This window comes from Mytilus galloprovincialis, chromosome 8 (assembly GCF_965363235.1).
Source record: "Mytilus galloprovincialis chromosome 8, xbMytGall1.hap1.1, whole genome shotgun sequence".
Taxonomy (NCBI): domain Eukaryota; kingdom Metazoa; phylum Mollusca; class Bivalvia; order Mytilida; family Mytilidae; genus Mytilus; species Mytilus galloprovincialis.
In genome coordinates this window covers 74,791,024-74,815,174 of record NC_134845.1, presented here as the reverse complement: position 1 = coordinate 74,815,174, position 24,151 = coordinate 74,791,024, and the positions used below count along the sequence as shown (strand labels likewise).

Genomic DNA, 24,151 nt, shown 5'->3' with positions numbered 1-24,151 from the left:
TAAATGTTTTCCAAAAATGGTCGAACAACGATATCATTCCGCAAGAATATCCGGAATTCGGAAAGATGGCGGCTGATGTGCGAGCAAGAACTGACAAGCATGGAACAATAGCATTTACTCTACCTATATCATGTCAAATCTGTTTGGGAAAAGTATGAATTTCAGTTCTTATTGATTAGATAAGGTTTTCGTATTTTATTTCTCTTGCACTATCACACATAATTGTATTGGCGGTTAGCTATCGCCGGTTTCTAGGGAAGCCAACTACTTTTTCCAGTTCTGGAGATGCACGAATTCGTGAAAGACAGTATGTTATTGAATAAGACACCCAGAATTGTAAAAAAATAAGAATTCCAGCCTTTGGAAACTTTGTTTATACAATGAAGTCTATTTAGATTTTGGGAGTCACTCTTCAGTCTTTGTCAACAAGTTGATGAACAAGTTACTGCAAAGCCAAAAGTGCCAAAACTGATGATTCCAAGTTGTTGCTGGAAAAAGAAAAAAAATACTGGACCAAATGAATCATAAAATATATATAGAGTATGAAGGAATTATATTTTTAAGTGGTGTCTTACTCTTACTTGTTTGACACCCGAGTTTCTTTTATCCCGTTAAAAAAAGAATAAAAAATAAAATCAATTTTTTGCATGTGAATTGCAGTTGCTTCAAATATATGTTGTAAAAATAATGTAAATATAAATATAAGTTAGTGAAACATCTCCATTAATCGTGATAGGGAGTGTACATGGATGCCACTGTACCCTCTTAGCTTACGAGGGGTTCTTCGGATATCGGAGGCATTTACCAGTACATACATACAAACATACATATGTGCACTGCAAACCATAGATGAGAAAGCCAAATAAAGGTTGTGTAGGTAGTCTAAAAGAGCAACATTTGTTATCAATCAAACATTTGAAAAAATATTTGTAATTCCTTATAAATACATACATGACATAAGATTAGGCCTAAAAAAAAATAATGTGTGTTTCCGATCACCCCCTTAAAATTTTGAAGGGACAGAAGGTAGGGATTTTTTTAAATTTTTTTTTTATAATATTATGCTTCATTGTTTAAAGGCATGGACACAAGTTTGGGATTTAATAGAAAGAGATTGATTACCCACTTTAAAAATCTCCCTGAGACAATTTTTAGTTTACCCCTTTTAAAATCTCCCTGAGACAATTTTTAGTTTACCCCTTTTAAAATCCCCCTGATATAACTTTTAGTTTACCCCCTTTTAAAATACCCCTGAAAAAAAACTAAGTCCAAACCTGAAAAAAATTTGGGCAGCACTTCCCCATGGAAATTGGCTTTTTAAACCCAATTCCCCTATTTCAGGACCAAAAGTTTGGGATTGTCAGAGAAAGAAATTGAGAAGATGTGGGGCAGATTCATTTATAGGAACATGAACCAAACATCATCCCAAACCTACAGATAGACAAATATATTATCAGAGATGCAAACAGTTTTTTTTTCCTGTCAGACATTGGGGCCTTCAGGGTACCAAGTTTTGCCAGACCCATCACATTTCTGCCAGACCTATATTTTCACTCAAAATTATCTATTTTTGTAATATTATGAAAAAAAACCCAGCCCCCCCCCCCCCTTTTTTCCATTTTACCATCCCTTTAGTAGATGTAGAGTATAAAAAGTATTATCAGTTTTACCTCAAGAATTTTTTTATTTTTCATGAATAAATGTTAGCAGTTAATAATAATTTATTTGCAAAAATACACCCATATGGGTCAAGCAAACACAAATACAACATTTAATACAGACAGTGAAGAATTACAAATATAAACATAAAAAAAAAACATAGTAATAAATGGTAATTAATGTATCCTTTGATGAACATGGACCTCATTTTCGCAATTCTAATGATTGCTTTATAAAGTCACCAATTTCTGTCAAAAGCTCAGATTTAGGATTTAAAAGTTGTTTTAGCTTTAAAAGTGGTTGATAATTTGTAAAATCAGGATTTAAATTATTAATCTTTAAAAATAAGCAATCTCTTAAAGTTGAGTTTAGTTTGCAGTATAGTAAAAAATGGTATTCATCATCAATTTTATTACAAAGTTTACATAACCTTTGATCTCTGGGTACATTTTTATATCTTCCCATTTCAACTTCTAGGTTATGGGTTAATAAAAATGAAATTCTTACTGTTTATAAATAACAATGAAATGTAACTGTTTTCTCTTAAGGGGTTTCCCGAATTTTCCCGCCAAAAAGCACATGGCTTTCAACAATTGTAAACAAAGCATTCAATTTGTGATCATGGATTACAGCTTTAATTAATTGAATTTGGATATAGATATTCAACTTAAGGTACAGTCAGGCAATGTTTTTAATTTTTTTTTGGAATAAAACTAATTTGAAAGAAAAGTTTAAAAAATAAAACAATTTTTGACATCAAAACAACAGACGATCTGAAATATAATATGAATATTCAGTGACCTATATATTTTTAGAACTCTGCTAGGGGTCAAAGTTACATCATTTTTCAAGCCAATGGTGTGTATTCTCTGTTACAACTAATCAACTGCGTTTGATATAAATATTTCAATAAATTGAGATGTCAAAACTTACCATTTCAAAACAGAAATTTATACTGCAAAAGGTTTATTTTTTTATTTTTTAAGGAGGGATATTTGGAAGTTGTGTCAGGCTATAATATTTATCATTAAAACAGTTTGAACTCCCGATTTCTATTATGTAATCGAAGCCTTGCATGTTGTTCTATCTAATAATGCAACGTGGTTGTAAAATCACAATTTTATAAACAAAATACTCTGCTGGGACCGACAGGGAAATCAGTTTTGGCTGACCCAAGCAGACTAAAATATTGCCGGCCATCAGGTCCTGCAAAGCAACTAGTTTTGCCGGACCTGCATAAATTCTGCCCCTTAGGTCCGACAGGTCCGACGATTAGTTGCATCTCTGTATTATATACACTGTACCTGGCAGGACACTTTCTTTTGGCAAAGCATCTGTGGCTTTTCATCAGAATGTCTAAAGCGTTGATTGGCTGACCAGTTTCAGATGGATTAATATCATGTTCTTTTTGAAGAAGGGTCTAGCATGAAAATTTGATAAATTTAATTCCAAAAGATTGCATTGTTCCAACAGCTGTGTTATTGTCATCAATCCCCAGTCAGTTTTGCCGGTGGCCGAGCACATAATTTGTGTTGTGTATTTTTTTTCATCGATGTTAGACATTGGATGAATTTCATTGCTTATGTCAAAAAGGGTGTTACTCTCTGTAAAATTTAGAAATATTTTTTTCTCCGCGAAATGGTCACACTTTCCGCATTGAACATGAATAGGACGCGTTGTGTTGCCATGTTCAAACACTGACAAACGAAAATAACTACTGTGCATGCTCCCGCATATATAATTAGCCAAGAAGATTCCACTTTCCAGTACATTCTAAAAATAAGCCTCGAGTTTAAAATTAGCGTTGTTTTCATTTGGGGCGATAAAAAGATCGAGGGACTTAGAATTTTTTATTTTCTTTCAGAAAAAACAGTCGGTAGGTATACAAATTAATTTTTTTCCCACATCAGCTTTAAAAACTTATGAGTCGGGGGTCTGAAGGACGGTCGGTCAGGTGACCGGAAATACAACATTATTTTTTTTAGGCCTTATTATGAACTTTGCATACAAGCTTAAGGAACACATCACAAAAGTGTTTCATATGAAACAAAAGTAAGAAAATAAAATCCTCCCTTCCCCCTTCTTTATGCTATTGTGAAGGGGGCATTAAGTTTAATCATTGTCCGTCCATAATGCTCATATATATGTCCCTTGATTGGTTTCCGTTCACTAACTTTAGTTTTGAAACTTGTACATGTTGTACACAATGAATATAAGCACAGAACATGGGTCAAGTTTGAATTTTTGTGGCGTCACTGTTATCGTTCTAAAGTTATGCCCACTTTATTTAAATGGAAAAATTGCTGAATTCTTGTTTCCGTTCTCTAACTTTAGTTTGCCTCTTGAAACCAAAATGACGAAATGTTATGAAACTTATGCACAATGCTTATTACTATTCTCAGATAAAGTTTTAGTTTTGGTGAAGTAACTTTTTACAATTCTAGAGTTATGCCTCTTTGAAAATGGAAAAATTGCTGAAATATTCGTTTCTGTTCTTACTTAAGTTTGCATCAACTAAATGATATGAAATGTATACACCATTCTTATTACCCCATAACTCAGATCAAATACAAATTTGGGTAGTGCCACTTTTTCAGTCGTGAATATGTCCCTTATATATGCAAGTGCCGAAGCAGAGGCATCATCTTTCTTATTTATCTGGAGGAAAATCTAATTAAATTTAGTTGGCCAATTGAACTTAGTAAAAACCATTGTTAAACTTGACTGTTGTTAAAAATGTTATATTCAAAAGTATTCTGTCTTTGCCTACCAATATACATTTGATGTTTAAATAACAAAAAAAGATGGCCATTGATTGTATTCACTTCTTCATTATGAGTTTGACTTTGGTATCTTCTGTCTCTCTTTTATATTTCTATTTTAGCTCTTTGTTTAAAGCAGTTGAAATACAATATAAGTAATGATGTAGGTTATATGTACATTCTTTGATATGTGAATCTTTATTTCAGGTGAAAAAGCCAGTTTTGTGTCCAAACAATCATGTTTTCTGTTCGCCATGTATGGATGTTTGGTTGGAAAGAAATAAACAATGTCCTGCATGTAGAACAGATATAAACACACTGAAACCTTTAAAGCAGATCATAGGTAAATTTTAATGATGTAATCACAAGAAAAACAAAAAAACTGAAGGGATGGAATATGTGTTAGTTTGAAACATGAGCATAGGCCAACAAATATTATTTAGCTGAAGAAATTTGTTTCAAGTACATAGCTATTCAGAAACTACAGTGCTAAAACAAAAGCAAAAAATAACTATAAATTTTTCCACAAGTTTTTAGAAACTTATAATTTCTATAAAATCAATTCCAGTGCTGATACAGAAAAATTGAAATACAATATAAAAAACATTTTTTTCACAATGCAAATTCACATTGTACCTAAACCTGCTGCATATATCATATTTTCATGTGTATTTTAAATTTATTCAGGTGGACTAAATCATATAGAAAACGACAAGGACAAAATGAGTAATCCAGATTTAAGAAAAGCAAGATTTGACCTACTATTCAAGGAATACGAGGTATAGTATGTTATTATTAACTTTCCACAATCCAAAAAAATCTCAGAATATCTTATAAACCATCAATCAAAGGGTTGTGAGCAGCTAAATAGCAGCATTCAAAGGGAATCAACCAATAATATTACACTTTATCCTGCAATTGGGTGTCCTACTATACAGATACAGCCCTACAGATATCGCTATGCTGTATCTGTATACTATACAGATATCGCTTTAAAGCTCCGCCCACTGCCGGACTGAGTATTGCTTGAACCCGTGTGACCTCAGAATGTGTATTCCAGTTGCATTCCAATGACGAGGACAATTGTCGATTTCAAAACTTGAATGTGTCCGATTGTCTTACAAAATCAACCATGTCAATTTCAGCATGCATGTATAGTGAATGACAAGTCTGAAGCGTAGGACAACTCGTACACTTCTGTTTCAAATTTGACAATGTTTTGTTAATTGTTTTTACTGTTGAAATTAGTTGTTATGTTAAAATATATAATTATTTACCTTGAGCGATGTATTATTGTTGACCATTCGAGATTCTTTTTTTGCGAACCCGTCTTCTGCGTAATGTGTGATTTTGATATTACTACGCGGGCCTCAAGGGATTACAAATCGAAAATAAATGCTAAATATGATAGTTTTTGTGTCTTACAAAACACAAACAATATACAGAATTAATTGCAGGATAAAGACAATAACTGTTTAGTGTCTTTAAATATCATCTGTATTTGTACTCGGCTCGAAACAGGTGTAGTAGCTCGCTAAAAGCTCGCATACACCTTGTTTCCTAGCCTCGTACAAATACAGATGATATTTAAAGACACTAAACAGTTATTGTCTATGTTTCATGGTTGTACGTGTATTATACAGTCTTCACGATGAACTGTTAAATCTACAGGCCCAAAGCTCAGTTTTTGAAAAATTTTAGTTAGATTCTGTTGGCCTGTAGATATGATTTTTACAGGCCTGAGAGCAATTTTACAAGCCTGGGCTGCAACTCAGTAGACTGTGTATATGAATTATGAAATTTACAATGAAAAATAAATGCCAGTCTATGGTCATTCATTTTAACAAATAATTCAATTAAAGAGAATAATAAAACCAACATGGTTATACATTTCTATAATTAGTAAGGTTTTTTCCTTATCTGTTCCTTCAGATTTTACCTACACAAATTAGATTTCAGACATGATAAAGCAAAACTTTATACAATGTATGTCTAAAGAATGTTAAAAGGCAAAACTTCATGTAAATGCCTTTAGTCACAATGTGGTTGGATTGAAATAACATTTCTGATAAAGAATGTTCTTTCTAAGTGTAGCCTTTTGTATTAATAGTACATGTAATAAAACCAACTCTTGAAGATTTTTAATTTTTAGGATGAGTTTGAGAGATTGTCATCTGAACTTAATCTATTCAAAGCAGAAAATGAAATGCTTAGAAATCAGTTGGCTAAAGATGGAAACAGAAAAGTTTTAGGCCCAAGGGATAAACCTTCTGACGCTACAACTATGTTAACTTTGACCAAAAAGTTACAGGATGCACAAAAACTGTATGAAAAGGTCAAGTCAGATTTGTCAAAGGTTAAAGAGGTAAAATTTAATCAACGTTTAAATTTGATGGCATTTATAGTACCAATTTTTTGCACCAGATATGGATTTTAACAATTAATGCTATTCAGTGATGCTCAAAGAAAATAAAAATAAAAATCATAAATCTCATTAAAATATTTCCTAGCTGATCAAACTAAAAAGGACCTAAGTAAAAATCAAATCTAAATAACAAGGTTTTTAATGATTTGCCAAAATGAACTTTATATCATGCTTTATGTGTAAACACCATTCAAGGGGTCACCACTTAAGGTATGGATCACATGTTTTTTTTTCTTGCTTCAGGTAGTCATTGTAGTGTGAAATTGTCATATTATGTGTAAATTATGAATGGGACAAAAAAACATGTTTATGTGATAGAAAGTAATATGAGAAAACTGAATGAGTTTTGCTATAAGATATGAAGACAGCTCTTACAAAATTATGTCAGAAAATAAAAAGAAAAAATATGTTCATGGAACTGTTTTTTGAAACAAAATAAATAGATGTACATGCATGTTTGAAAGGAGTAGGGGCAACAAGGCCCTTATTTGGCCCAAAAATAACTGCAAATTTAAAATTTATCATACATATTTTTAAATTACTGAAAAGTATCTCAGGTAGAAGGTATTCAGAAAAACTAAATAATTTTGGACATTGAACAAGTTACCATGGCAACAAATCATGCCTTAACTTGCATATTTTGTAAAATTTTGTGTTTTTCTTTGTTTTTCGTCAAATTTTTAAGTATATTTTCGATTGGAAAAGTATGTGCGCACCCAAGAAACAACTTTATAATTTGTGAGATTTTGTCAATAGTAATAATAAAGCTTCTGTTAAATTATTTTGTTGTTTCTTGGCTGCGCACGATGTTTCCACAACAGAAATAAAGATAGAAAACTGCATAAATTCTGAATTTTCATCGTTTTTGTGAAAACAGTACATATTATGACGTAATTGTGACGTCATCACATAAGAATCTTAATGTTTTTCATTTATATTTCTTGACCCTATGCATTTCTAAAGATTATGTGCCAATTTGTAAAAGTTATCAAACATTTTATTTTCTTGGGCCAAAACCAGGCCTTAATGCCCCTACTCCTTTGTGGTATCTAAATTATCTCCCCTATTATGGCCAAGTTGTAAAAAATTGAATCAAAGAAATATTGTCTATTTAAAAAAAATCCTAATTATAAGATAAAACACATAATTTCTTCATTTCTAGAGATTTCTAATACTTTCTGTTAGAACATGTGGAATAAAGAATTTTATTATTTGTTATTTTCAGGAAAATAGTTCCTTGAAGGATGAAAATATTAACCTCAACCATGAAAATCAGAAGCTAAGAACTGAAATGTCTAGCAGATCTCCACATAGGTAAGATTAAAGTACAGACAATTCCTTTATTTAAGTATCATTGCAAATAACAAAGGGTTTGAACTCTTAAGGATGTACACCTCTGAGGAGCCAAAAATTTCTAGAATTAAACTTTTTTCCTTAACCTGATTTTTGGGTTTATAAGACTGTAACAAAATAGTTGGTGAAGAAAAATCATATGGTGGTGAACTTCTTTTTTTGCTACGGCCCTTTGAAAATGCCCAATTTTGATGATTTTCCCATTTTTCATTGATTTTTACCTATTTTTGGGCAACTATCGTGAAAAAAATCACAGTTCCACAATTAAACTTTTTTTTCATACTTTCTATAGAGATGAAGTGGACCAATCTGAATAGATTTTACTTAAAAAAACTGTAGGTAGGTGTTAATATAAGAAAGTTTTATCATATGTTGACGCTTTTTTGTGTAAAATTTACCATGCTGTCAATTTTGTAGTTTTGTGATTTTTCTCAGTTTTAAGAACAAAATGCATATTGTTTCAACTTTTTTGTTATAAATGATTGAAAAAATACATATCTAAGAAATTTGAAAAGACCAAAATGTTATGGGATGTACATGATTCTTGTAAAATTATTTTTTGTATCCCTCATCCATTTCTCAAATTTTTGGCTAAAAATACTGACTTGATTGGTCGTAAAATTTGAAAACTGGATTACTCAAAAACCATTCATTGTAAATACACAATTTTTTCACAGAGTTATGTTTGATTATAATATTTTAAAAAAATCATCGATATTTTCCACTTGTATCACATGTTTTGGAAATAATTCAAGAATGAGATTTCAACGAGACTGAACGAGACTGTAAAGTCAGAAGAATACATCCTTAACCAAATCAAACTATTAAAATTGGATATAACTAGTTTTACTCATAGCACACAAAGACTACTTGGAGTCTAATAAGTGTGTCTTTGTCTATAGCGAGGATCAATATATTTGTCAAAAAATTTTCATTCATTTCTTCTTTTAGAAATTCAAAGATGTGCTGATCAGTTTTCGGACTGTCCAATTCACACCAAGAAACATGCATTATAAACTTGTATAATAGTTATATACAAAATAAACTACATGAAATTTGTCACACAAAACGAAATATTGTATTTATGGAATGAAACCGTTTGAAGTTTGAAATGATTTTATAATTCAAATTCCTCACAAGTCTACAATGCTATTTCAATTCTACAATCCAGAAGAGTCTACTTGACTATAGATTACAAATAAATCTGGATTTACATAATAGGTTTTATTCTGATTATCATCATATTCCTAATTTTAGAACTTGTCAAAGTGTCTATCCACCAGACATCAAGCCAGTATTCTTTCATCATTTACAAAATGAAATCATATATATAGGTCACAAGCTAAAATGTACACCATTATTGCAATGTTCTCATTTACTGTAAATTCAGAAATTATTACATGCATTTATTATTGCCATTTTGTAATTTAAGACTAAAATGTGACTAATTTTTGCGAAATTGAGAAAAATCCTGTTAAAATTTAAAAAATTTCAAAATGCTACAGTGACTTGACTGATAGTGTTGCTATCCAACAATTGCAATTCATTCAAAATTTTGACCAAATTGCAATTTGTTTTATTAAACCAAATTGTTCAACTGGTCAGAAATTTGAACAAATTGTTCAGTCAAAATGTGAAAGTGCAAGGTGATAAAATAAATCATACTTACAATCCTATAAGACTTTAACTCCACTGTGTTGATGTTATTTTTAAATTAGTTTATCAATCTGTATAGTTATATATAGCTATTACCATACTAAAGGTGAACTGTTTTATTTGTAATTGCTATAAAAATGTCCAAACTAAGCTTTTATATAGTTTTTCTTTCAAAATGTATTCTATATTCATAAGAATCACACAGTATATGAATAAAAACATCATATTGAGTAAAATAATTTGTAAAATTGCAATATATTTGTAGGAAGGGGAGATAATCTTTTTTGGTTTCAAAAAGTCTTTATTCAAAAGAATAGTATTTTAGGTTATTTCCCAAAGGAAACTTATCAATAGCATATTGTTATTTCACATATAGTTTACTGAATATATGATGTATTATTTTAAATGATATATGATTCTTATAAATATAAAATCCTTTTCGAAAGAAAAACTATATAAAAGCTTAGTTTGGACATTTTTATAGCAATTCAAAATAAAATAGTTGACCTTTAGTATGGTAATGGCTATAATATAACATATATGATATAATAATTATACCAATTGCAACTCATTCAAAATTTTGACCAAATTGCAATTTGTTTTATTAATCCAAATTGTTCAGCTGGTCAAAAATTTGAACAAATTGTTCAGTCAAAATGTGAAAGTGCAAGGTGATAAAATAAAATATACTTACAATCCTATAAGCCTTTAACTCCACTGTATTGATATATTATATCATATATGTTATATTATAGCCATTACCATACTAAAGGTCAACTATTTTATTTTGAATTGCTATAAAAATGTCCAAACTAAGCTTTTATATAGTTTTTCTTTCGAAAAGGATTTTATATTTATAAGAATCATATATCATTTAAAATAATACATCATATATTCAGTAAACTATATGTGAAATAACAATATGCTATTGATAAGTTTCCTTGGGAAAATAACCTAAAATACTATTCTTTTGAATAAAGACTTTTTGAAACCAAAAAAGATTATCTCCCCTTCCTACAAATATATTGCAATTTTACAAATTATTTTACTGAATATGATGTTTTTATTCATATACTGTGTGATTCTTATGAATATAGAATACATTTTGAAAGAAAAACTATATAAAAGCTTAGTTTGGACATTTTTATAGCAATTACAAATAAAACAGTTCACCTTTAGTATGGTAATAGCTATATATACCTATACAGATTGATAAACTAATTTAAAAATAACATCAACACAGTGGAGTTAAAGTCTTATAGGATTGTAAGTATGATTTATTTTATCACCTTGCACTTTCACATTTTGACTGAACAATTTGTTCAAATTTCTAACCAGTTGAACAATTTGGTTTAATAAAACAAATTGCAATTTGGTCAAAATTTTGAATGAATTGCAATTGTTGGATAGCAACACTATCAGTCAAGTCACTGTAATTTGAATTATTGCGAATATAACCATGGTACATTATTTTGCAATTATAAAACATCGCAATTATTTCTGAATTTACAGAAGATAAAAAAACATAATGTGTTTGTAGTTTTTAAGCAAGTTTATAGTTGAATGAATTACATAAATCTTTGTACAACAAAAAATGATGCAACATGCATAACAAAATACATTGAAAATTTGTGTAAACTTAAGCAGACACTCTGAAACAATTGTATATATTTCAATAATTACAACACAGTCATGTATGTTTCAGAAGAATCTTATTTTGATTGGGTAGCAACGCTTGCAGGTCATACTAAAATTATTGATCGTGTGCACATTTCTAGAATAAATGCTTCATACTAAATGTGCTTCGGTCAACACTTTTACTCCCCAATAAAATTACAAAAAAAGCATTCATTTTTTTATTTAAGGTTTATTGACTTTTTTGTTGTCATATTTTAGATACGGAAGAACTACAGTTTCAACCCTAGAAACAAAAGTGCAGAGTTTAGAGAAAGACAATGGGAGACTAAATAAAGCTTTGGAGAAAAGTGACAAATACATTGAAGAATTACAGAAGGATGCAGATAATTATAGAGGGAAGGACAGAAACCAAAGTTCAGCCCACAAAGATTACTTAGCCAGCCAAGAGCCGTATGAAAATCCTTCAAAACGAAAGCTCTTTACGGAACCTGTTGTCAACGGTGAGTCTTACAGGCATGCTTTGGATGATGAATATCTTAAGTCATATAAAACTACAAAATCAAACTTAAAAAGCAGCAACGGAAGCATAAACGACAGGGACTATCTAAGTTCTTATCAATCTAAAAGCTACAGTAAAGTTAACGGAAAGTCAGGAAAGAGGGTAACATTTGAATTACCACATGACAAAAATGTCACAACTTCCTTTGACCTAGAAATGCCTAGTCCAATGAAACAAAATTCATCTATCAGCGTATCATCTCCAGTTAAAGGAGTTCTGAAAAAGTCACCAAATGATTCTCTGAATCTGTCAAAACCCAGCAGTATTGAAGACAATAGAAGTTATAAATCTTTCTCTAAAGATGACAGTGATATTTACGTTCCAAAGACTAAGTCTTATGAACGATCCGATGACAATTTATGGAAAAGGTCATCAAACGGACATGATGAGAGTTTGAATGATAGTTTTGCACTTGAAAATCCACGTAAATCTTATAGAACAGATAAAGGATTTGACGACACACAACAGATCCAAAGGGAACTGGATGATTTAGATATTTCTCTTACACCTGACTTTACTGACTGTATGAAGTTACTTAACCGTGCTGAAAAGAAGGTTCACAATCTTAATGATGACTCCAGCATGGATTTGCCGTCCAAAACCTATCAAAATACTGATAACTTTGTTGATGATTATAAAACGAAAGATCTTCACGATTTTAAGTCTAGAGATTCATTACTAGATGATATAGGGACATACATACCAGAGAGTACATATTCTTCTAAATACTATAACAGTAATGGTCCGTCCAGCAGTAGTGATCTATACGGCCCATCTAGTCTTCCATCCTACAGTGGGTCTTATAGAACAGGAAGTGAGCGTACAGAAAGTCCCTTGCCAACAGACATGAAATACACAAAGGACTATCCACAACACAGATCATCTTTGGACTCACTTAACTTAAAAGATAATGATATTGGAAGCACATATTCATCATCTATAAACAAAAAATACCCAACTTCTCTACGTTTTGGTAGAAGTCCATCATTAGATAATTTATATATGTCTAAACCAGCAGAGAGTTTAGTAAGCCATACAGCTGATGACATTCCGAGAGACTACAAAGTAAGAAGCTCACTGCCGAGTTACAGCTCGTTACGTGATGATAGTCACGGTAAGGATTACATGTCCTCACTTCCTCCTAGGCCACAGTCTGTTAGATCACGGTCTTATTCTGATATGGGTACAACGGTTTCTTCATTATCACGTGGTAAACCGGGTATGTCTAATATCCCCAGCACTTACCCCGTTAGTTCTGATGGCATCACCACAACATCCTCAGCATTATATAATGGTGATAAACCTTCACTGTATACAACTAGCACTCACGGGCCGGTTAAAGCACATTCAACATTTGCCTATACAGATGTTGATTTAGGTGTCAATCCAAGAAACAGAGCTTCATCGGACGGTTTGAGAACACGGTCGTCAAGTTTAGACATCCCATTAACAGATTTAACCAAGTATAGCTCTACCACGTCTAATCCTGAGTATCCCGTCTCATTTTCAGGTACACAGTATACAGATTCCAATACAAGGTACAGTTCCTCATCATATATACCATCGTCTACAGCCTCCCTCAAACCTATACAAGAATCGGCCTATAGCTATATCTCCAATAGCTCAAGTCTAGGCAACGGTACAGACTCTTACCTTCCAGAACCAAAGAAAAGATTGTTTGACTCTAGTGATGACTTAGAAATGTCACTTAGTCCTATCAAGGCTACACGTAAAATGTAAAAGATCATGTGTAATTTTATTATATTTATTGAAGATATATCACATGTTAAATAAATTGTGCTGTACATTATTAGAAATTTATGCTGTTCTTGCAAAGGTTTTATAGCTACTTTTAAAATTTTAAAAATTGTTCAGCATGTCATAGAAATGTCAATTTTATATTTTGGCTAATATATTTTTAGGTTACAGTTATTTATTGAATTTTAAAAAAAAAAATGGCTAGAAAGATTTTAAAAAATGTTTTGAGCATCAAGTTTTCAGAAAACTTTGAGAAGACCAGATTTGTTGGTTTGCTCAAATGTTTTAAGCATAGATCAATTTTAAACTGTTATTCTAGAATTGTCCAAAATTTATGTAACTGTTGATTTCACAAAGTTGTATTTTTGTGACCTTGAACTACATTGTATGAATTTAGAATTTTTTTGTACAAATGTCTTTAATTTAATCTATTTTATATAAGATTTGTCCACCTTTGTAGATCATTGATTTTTTTAACAGTTGATATTGTTTACAATTTTATTATTATATTTCATGTGATTACCTGATGATACATGACCCAATCTTTGTAAACTTGTACTGTATTTATAAAGACAAAACATTTGCAGCAATTATCAGGTTGAAACATCAACTAGAAATTTTGGGTAAAGAACATATGTGATGGTATGACAAATGACACTTGATTCTAAAATATGATTTTGTGTCTTCATCCTACTAAACTCTGTTGAAAATGTCAAATTCAATGTTAAGCTGTCATCTACTGTTTTTATACATATTTTTTCTATCTGTATAAAGATTCTGTCATAGATCTGTCAATTATTATTTTGTGCCATTTTCTGGTTTTCATCATTCTAAGTAACCATTTGATATTTTGACACCTTCTTATGTAAAGTCCTTCCCTATTTGTAATTTAAAGTCAAATGACTAAATTGATATGAGTTCCATTTTTATGGCTAGGAATTAACTTTTTAAACCAGAAGCAAAACTTTGGTTTGTATCCTACAACAATTCAGCTATGAACCTGAATATTCAAAAGAGCAGAAAAAAATCCAGTTGATTTGATTATTAGAATATTGTATAGACATGCTATCATAGACATGAATCATAACATTCTGCACTTTTAGAATTATATATATCTTACCATACATGTATTAATGTAAGAGTGAAAACCTTAAGATTGTTTAACTATGTTGTTTTTTTGTTAGCAATGCATTTAATGGATTGACACATGCTGTCAGAAGAAACTAAATGGGTTTTGTTATGTTATCATGTTTCTGTGTCACTAATCTATACCTCACATATTTTTTATAATGGGATTTATAATTTGATGAATCTCTGTTAATCCTGTTAATCAGGATAATCATGATTGTATATTTTGACTCGAGAAAACCCGTTGTTCAATTCATTAAAAGTGTATTTATATTTTCTTCAGACATTTTTTCGTAATATTAGAAAATTGTAGTCTGCCAGCAGCATTATTTTTCAGCACTGTTTGTCAATGAATTATTTGCAAATTTTTGTGGTGAATTTTTTCAAAAAATATCAAAACCAATAGAAATAAAGAAGCAGTTTGTCTTCTTGCAAGTATTGATATTGAGTCCTGTTTACCTATGAATATTAGATTGTAAATTCTTCACTTTATATTTTTGCTTTTTTAACCGCTCTTACAGTTTGGTCAAGTTGATGTACAATGTATTGTAGAAAGTGTTATTTATTGATTTTTTTTCATTGTGGCCAGTTAGTCATACCATTGATAAAATATAGTATTGACATTTAATTAAATTATTATTCATTTTCATACATGTATAAACATAGTAGTAAGTACCCATATGATCAAGTTAAAAAAATGGATGAATTTTGTACATTTATATAATAATGTCAATAGCTCTAAAATATTTATAATGGGTATCCATTGTATTTCTTGGTCACAAAACTTTATCACCAGATTTTCTACAGTATAACTGAAATGAAACAAAACTAAACAGCATTTGCTTAGTAATAAGTGCAGTTGTGAATTTCAATATTTTATGTGAATTCGAAAATATTTTTAAGGTTAAAAGGTAGATAGCTATATAGGAGGAAATTGGATGTCATAAGGACATAGATGCATGACCCAATATTTTATAACTCTACTTATAGTAGTATGCATAATTCACTGCACATGTATATTCCTCTGCACTTGTTTTTATATACATCACACATGAGATGTTATCCATCTCTTTGCATTTAAGGTGTTGGCTATTGTACAAAGCATTTCAAAGCATTTACAGAATTTTATTTCTGACTATGGTGCTATTTAATTTTAACATATATTTTACAGTTGTTTTATTGCCTCACTGGGGACTTATCTCAAATAGAAAAGTGTCCTTGATAACTCCTGCATCTTTTTTTATACTAAAAAAATGAATAAAAATTTAATATTTATTCTCATTTTCATATCTATAAGGGTCAATACCTCTATAAGTATGGCTTTCCTTTCATATCTATAAGGGTCAATACCTCTATAAGTATGGCTTTCAAAATCTGATTTTGTATTCAGCATCAACTTTTATGTTAAAAAAAAATAGGGATAAGGGTCTACAATTTGTGGCAGCCATCTTGAATCTCAGTTAGGTTAGATTTTAGATAAAATTAGCAACCATCAATAAAAAATGCCATTAATTCATGTTTTTATATCATATTCATTGTTCAATTTATCCGTCCAAGAAAGTTTTAATTTTTTTTTAAACTTTAAATGACTTGATTTTTACGATGAGATAAGTATCCACCTAAAGTCTGATGAGGACAGTTCTTTAACTTGTGTTATTGGTCAATCATATAAAAACCTTTTATAGTATTTTTAATGTCACCTAAGTAGAATAATTTATTCAAAATGATGGTAAGAAAATTATTCTTCACAATAATGGTCCATTTATTATTTTTCTCAACATGGTCAACCTGAATTTTATTAATGCCCTGTTTTCATCATTAGTTGTGCATGTAAAGATGCAGACTACTTAACTGATCAAATGTAAATGAAAAATATACTGTGCCATATTCTTAATTAGAAATAAAAATTGTAATTTAATGTACCTTAATTAGAAATTTCTTCATTAATTCATTTTCAGAAAAAGATTGAACATTTGTTTTTTTATATTTTTTTCTCTCTCTAAAAACTACAAAACTCTGAATAAATTTGAATGGCCTTATAGGGACTAATTTTGCGACAGGATTTATTAATTATTTAAGGGAGAATGACCTCTATTAAGGAATGTTTAATAAAGATTGTATAACTTAGTTTATTTTAACCAACTTTACACATTTTAAATGTTTCATACCATATTAAATTATATTAATTGTACAGTAATTTATTCTGTACAGATTCAGTTTGAAATACAGATTTAGCATTGAATACTTTTATTTATTAAATCTATGTATATTGTGTTTAGACTGACTTAACTTTTAATCTTTGTCACAAAAACTGACCAGGTATACTGTAAATACATGATTTTACTTTATGTATGTATAATGAACAGTGAGTTATCAAAAACTACATATTATGCAAGATTTATTGTGATACTGATACATATTGTAGCAGAATAACTGACAAAAATTAAAATGCTAGTTTTAATCAGTGTTATGTTTATCTAGTCACAATATAACTCCCCTTCTAAGATAATATCCCCTTATCTATAAAAATAAAAATTTGGTATGTTTGTCAATCAGACAATTATCTACTAGTGTTAAAATGAAGTGGTTATAAGCTACCACAGGGCCACTGTAAGGTCTTCAACAATCAGAAAAAAATCATTACCTATAAAAGGCTATAAAAAGCCCAGACATAAGTAGTGTTAAACAGAAAAATATAGAGGCCCAATTTATAACAAAATAATTGCAGATCCATCCTTCTAAAATCCACTAGTTAATCATGTTTTCCTAGTAAGACCAGTAGATATTGTGCTGACTTTGATTAGTTGTAATGGAAGATACAGATTGTCTAGAATTATCAACAATATTTTATTTTTTGGGAGTTGTGCAGTAGGTTGTCAGCATGCATGTTATCTCAACACATCTAGTTAAAAGAATTTGTCCATACTGACCATAGTACACGGATGCACCACTTGCACTATCATTTTTTTATGTTCAGTGGACCATGAAATTGGGATAAGGTCTTAATTTGGCATTAAGATAAGAAAGATCATATCATAGGTAACATATGTACTAAGTTTCAAGATGATTGGACTTCAACTCCATCAAAAACATTAACCTGAAGCAGAACAAGATGGATGGATGAATGAATGGATGCACAGAACAGAAAACATAATGCCCATAAATGGGGCATAAAAAGTAACAGGAATTACAAAACATATTACACAGTAAAACAGGCCACTGCAAAACCATACTCCAGAAAAACTACAAAGAAATTCATGGGCCATAAAGAGAGACTTGTTACATGCACAAACAACAAATTTCCTTGTTTTCAAATTGAATGTTCAGTCTGTTTTCCTTTTTTGTAGGCAGTAGGTCATTTGGTGGTGTTGTTTGTTTTTTTTAGTTTATCTCTCGCTTGAAGGAGTCAAAGCGAGACATAGGTATGCTGTGTACGGCATCAATAAGGACAGCGACGTCAGCCTCATCAACAATGTATTAGTTTGTGATTAGGTCAAGTTTATGACGAACCACTAGTGGTGAGTCAAAGATGTTAGGAATGCAGTTGCATTTGCTCATTTCATTACCTTGCCCTGTCCCTCAGTCATGGTCGATTGACTAGGAAATTTTTGCTTAGTTTCATGTATTTGTTTGTGATTAGGTGTTTATGGGGAACCACTAGTGGTAGGTCAATGATATTTGGTATGCAGTTGTATAAGCATTGGATAATTTCTTACCTTTGAGATAATTTGGCCCGCCTCCTCAGTCATGGTCTATTGACTTTGAAACTTTTTCTTAGTTTCATGTAGTAGTTTGTGATTTGGTAGGTTTATGGTGAACCAGTAGTGGTAGGTCAATATTTGGTATACAGTTATATAAGCATTGGCACATCTCATTTCCATGGTGATTGTTTAGCCATCTACCTTCAGTCATGGTTATTGACTTTGAATATTTGTAAAACTTACATGTTAAAGTTTTGCTATTTTAATTTCAATATTTGCATTAACAAAATAACAAAAAAGCAAGACATATCTCTGTGATAACAGTTTATGAATACTAGTATCCCTTTGGTATTTTCTGCTATCAACTGCTGTAAAAGTAAACCATTATAGGTCAAAGTGTGGTCTTCAACACAGAGCCTTGGCTCAAAACAAACAGCAAGCTATAAAGGGCCCCAAAAGTCTGCTTCATATCTTTATTTACATCTAGAAATTAACAAAGAGGATTATTTGAGAACTAAACTTGACAAGTGACTGATGATTTGAAATTAACCATTGTAAATTTCCATTTTTTGTATAGCAAACATGACTGCAGTGCCTGCACTGCATAGCATGTTATTTTCGAGGGGTGTAAATTTTCGCTTATTTTCGCGGATAGATCAAAATTGTCAAAATAAATTCCGCCAATTTAAAAGTGCACATGCAAAGGTATTGATAAAAGTTTTGAATCCACCAAAATAATAACCGCCAAAATATTTCGTATACCTTATTCATTTGTTATTCAATGTAAATCGCGAAAATTTACACCCGCGAAAATAATCCCCTATAAGGTATATACATTGTATAACCCGGTTGTATCTATCATGATTACCTTGATAGAAGATAGCGGCTTACTACAAATATTTTGAGACAGGATTGCAAATTGATAAATTTGAATTGAAATAAAATTGAAGTCTTTCCTTAGAATGTTTTACAGACTTACACATTAGGGTTGTCAGTTATGTATCCATTTCGATATTCACTCTGGTCCTAGTAGCTCAATTTTTACTTTTTTGTGTACCGTTTTTAGAATTATTCCGTCTTTTATCCTTATTCTTGTTAGCCATGAAGTTGTTTTGTTTCACTTATGGTTTTAGATTGCCCCTTTGTTTCTTCTTCTTCATTTTACTGTTGATTCATTGTTAGATAACAAATTTCATGGATTTCATGGTAACCCAGGAACCACAAATTCCAATGTACAAAATGAATTACAAATTTACTATAAGAATGTATGCAGACTTTGGCTAAACCATCAAATCAAATACCCATGAAAATCCAGGACATTTGGTATCCACCATAAATAATGATTATCCACAGTAATACTAGTTCCAGACTAGATATACAAACTCAATAAACAACAAAAACAACAATCAGACAACAGCAACAATAATCAACAAGATTCCTGACTTTGTACAAGAACATAAAGATGATTGCCAAATGGAACTAGATGTACCAAAACTCTGGAGGTATGTGAATTTTTTAATTGTAATATGTACCAAAACTCTGGAGGTATGTGAATTTTTTAATTGTAATATGTACCAAAACTCTGGAGGTATGTGAATTTTTTAATTGTAATATGTACCAAAACTCTGGAGGTATGTGAATTTTTTAATTGTAATATATCATTTCTAAATTTACTTATAGCAGAATAACAAATGCAAATTTACATTAAAAAATCTCTTTTCCTCATAACTTGGCCTTACAATAAATACACAACATTTTCAAATATAGAAGCTATAAAACAACAAAGATTTAAACAGCAGAAAACATTTATCAGTTAAATATATTGTTCTTGCAAGTGGTCAATCATATTGATTAAGGTACGTGACATGCCATTACAAAAATAATAATGAGTTATACAAAATTACTTGCCATAACCCCCTCCCCCTCCCCCCAAAAGAAACAAGATCCTTTAGCAATAAAATGCAATATTTTATAATTTAAGAGTATATTGAAAGTCTATTCACACACCTTATCAAAATTTTATAGAAAACAAGAAGCTGACACCTTAAAACTTGCACAATGTTATTTTATATTTTGTTTGAACTGCATAATCTGTTTTATTTGAAATATTCTAATCAAAACAAACATGCAAACAAAAGTTTTAACTGATCACTTCATGGTAAACTGCCTTAAAACAAAACTTTAACTTGTTACTGGACGGACTAACCACCTGATGAACAGAGAGAGACCAAAGTACATGATGCCCTATCATAGACGCAGAAACATATAATAAAATCTAAGAAATACTTTGATCTGTGCATTAAAACTAGGGTCATTTCAGAAATCGTAAAATTCCTAAATAAAAATTAATTAAACCATCCTTTGATTTGTTCAAAGAAACATTTTCTAATGTTCTGTCAAATACGTGCATATAATTTAATTTATTGTGAACAAACACAATGCCATCAGATGTATGGCTACCACTAAAACCTTTAAAGTATATATTGACCATATACATACCCGTAGCCAGAGGGGGGGGTTCGGGGGGTTCAGACGACCCCCCCCCCCTTAAAACTAAATAAGCACTGTAAAAGTCAATGTTCTGTTCAAATTGTGACTGTTAAAGTCGAGTTCATGAGTCCAAATACCCCCACCCCCTTGGAAATTCCTGGCTATGGGCCTGCCATATATATGAAAAGGTAGAACTGCTGAATTTGGAAATAACTTTAGTTCTGCCTTGGCAACAATGAAAATTTCATAGAGTTCAACAGTTATCTGTTACTGTGTTGTTACAATCTGAACAGGCTTATCCACTTGCAAGACAATAAGTTAACACATGAAAGGTTTCTTTTGTAAGACAGCTTTATCATCAGACACTAGAGTTTATAAATAAATATCTATTTCAAAATACAATACCTATAAATAGATTATTTTATGATAAATATTCAAAACATTTCTTCTCTCTACAAGTTTTACCTATTCTAATATTTAAATTACTAACAACAGTATATTAACATCCATACAATTGTATATATAAATTCAATTTATAAAAAGGCACATAAAACTGCAAAACAGCAATAAAACTTGTAAAGTAAATAAGATAGAAGAAAATTACAAGACATATTTTGAGCTATTTCTAACAAACATGACAATTATATATATATATACCTCATTTACACTGTTAACAGAAAACTATAATTTTTTAAATTATAAAGGTTTAAATCCTATTATAAATCAAAATATTACTTTAACAATGACATGATAAAGATGGTCACATCATTGATATTTGTATAACAGAATCAGATTCTAGATCCTTGCACCTTGCACAATTTATGCTATTTTTTTCATCAAATAAACATACATATTATTTTGTAAATTGAATATCTGAGTATATATTTTATTGATAAATATCTTGAAATGTTCATGAATAGAATGATTATTTTTTTTATCTCTGAAGTACTGATAAGTCTGGAAAATTGATTACTATATATCAAGCCAGCAAAATACCTCCAAAATTGATTGGACATACATGTACAACATAGAATCAAATTGGTTGTTTTTTAATCATGGTCTAAAAAAGGCAAAAAATCCAATATAAATAAAATATTTATTTCTAAAAATATCATCAGCAGGTCCTTAACAGCCAATTCTAAAAAAAGAAAATGAATTAAAAATATTGATATTTTGGAAAAACATTTGCTTCCCTTATCCCATTTCACTATACATCCTAATAACATTTGAGTACACCTTAGCACTGACAATTGATCGTAATGGCTCAAGGAAGGTTTTTATTGTGAATAATGACCACACATAGAAAATATCTAACTCTAATTATAAAGGATATACATATTCCACTACGTTAATGAAGAGCATTTGCTTCAAATCAAACACAAAAAAAAACATTGAAAGAGAAAACATAGAAAATACTCGAGAAAAACACAATGACTAACATGACTAATGGCTTCTATCAATAATCTTTAGTCATCATCAGTATTTCCTGTATTTGCATAATGTATAAGCAGCATTATCCAGCAATGCTAGTTACTGTCTGACTGATTAGAGCTTACAGATCCCTTGTCCAATTCATTAATAACTTAAAAGTAATGCAAATGATAAACTTTTTGGTTAAAAGAAAAAAATGTTGGCACAAATTGAATGCCCATTTGTAATTTGTAAGTCAACCAATTTAAACATATTAAAAAATAAATGAGTTCAGATAAGAAAAATAATACATGATCTGTATGCAGGGAGAGAATAAGCAAAACAATAAAGGTAATCAATCTCATTTTTTCTAAAGAATCTGTATGCTCCATGTGGAAAGACAACAAATTCAATTTCCTAAAAGATACACATAATTTACACCTTTAAATGTTATACACAATTGTAGGTCAAAGAATCATGAGTCGATCCTGAACTTGAGATGATGTGTGCAAGCTCACATGTACACTACAAGACCCCCTACCCTCACTCACAAGTTTGTCCTCAACTACTTTGTAACATCAAGCAAAAAGATAACAGAACTATGGCACAAGTGTTTTTGGTTTTGTTTTATATTTAAAATATATAAATAAAAACATCTTCATTAAAATGAACTTAAAAGCTTGAAAAATTGGTGAACCATTGCATCATTTTATAAATATGAGGCACACGTTACCCTGTAATCTAAACTGAGGCTAATATCATATGTTTATTTCTTTACTGTTTGTCCTTCTTACCTCAAACAAGTATTTCATGCACAGTAAAGTTGCTGGTTAGATAGTGACCCCCCAAAAAAATCAAATAGTTGTAAAAGAAAATTGTTTCTTATCAACACACTTACATTTTCTGCTAGAACAGCCCCAAGGAACAACCAAAAAGTATCAATATTATCTAAAATTCTTCAATTTAATTATGAGGAACAAAGTAAAACAAAAAAAAACACAATATAACAATATAAATAAAATCACAATTAAGTTTTTAAAGTTTCTACTAAACATTAATTTTAAAGTTAGAACAAAGCAGTATTAGCACATGTGGTTTTCCCAAACATTAAATCATAACTGCTGTTTGTGTAACAATACATTATTTCATAGTACTAATATCTCATCTACAATAATAATAATAATAATAAAAAAAAAAAAAAAAACCTAGAAAAAATTCAAGCAGATCTCACAAAATATTACCCCACCCCTTTTTTTCCTCATAAATTTGACTTTGTTTGTTGGTCTTTATCACCAATTTCAGCAATCTTGACTTAATCATAACAGCAAGGCTTCCAAAACGGTCATATATTCCGGACATTTGTGTAATGTCCGATAAAAGTCCGGCTGGGCAAAGCATGAAACGTTTCATATACTTATTTGTTTTCAAGGCTTTCTTAAGAGACGGTCATTTTAACATAATTGGGGATTTTTTTGACCAAACATTTTGCCTTCAACAGCCACACATTTCCGGTCATAAAAGTGACATCACTGGGATGGCCATCTGATTAACATTATTGCCTTTTGTAACTTAGTTTTAAGGGATTAAAATCGGGATCAGATATAAAATGTCC

General features: G+C 30.5%; 1 protein-coding gene across 3 annotated transcripts; it reads left to right on the top strand.

The window, feature by feature from the left end:
- Nucleotides 1–34: 34 nt before the first annotated feature.
- LOC143042569 (ORC ubiquitin ligase 1-like) lies at nucleotides 35–15,023 on the top strand. 3 transcript variants are annotated; one of them, XM_076214971.1, is made up of 7 exons: nucleotides 35–152; nucleotides 4,629–4,764; nucleotides 5,109–5,200; nucleotides 6,574–6,786; nucleotides 8,072–8,160; nucleotides 11,752–13,166; nucleotides 13,563–15,023. In XM_076214971.1, exons 1-7 carry the CDS (start codon nucleotides 66–68, stop codon nucleotides 13,790–13,792), a joined length of 2,262 nt encoding a protein of 753 aa, XP_076071086.1. In that variant the 5' UTR covers nucleotides 35–65; the 3' UTR covers nucleotides 13,793–15,023. The 3 variants fall into 3 exon arrangements, with proteins under 3 accessions (XP_076071086.1, XP_076071085.1, XP_076071087.1); XM_076214972.1 differs by having other exon boundaries at nucleotides 37–152; nucleotides 11,752–11,993; XM_076214970.1 differs by having other exon boundaries at nucleotides 11,752–15,023.
- The last annotated feature ends 9,128 nt before the right edge of the window (nucleotides 15,024–24,151 follow it).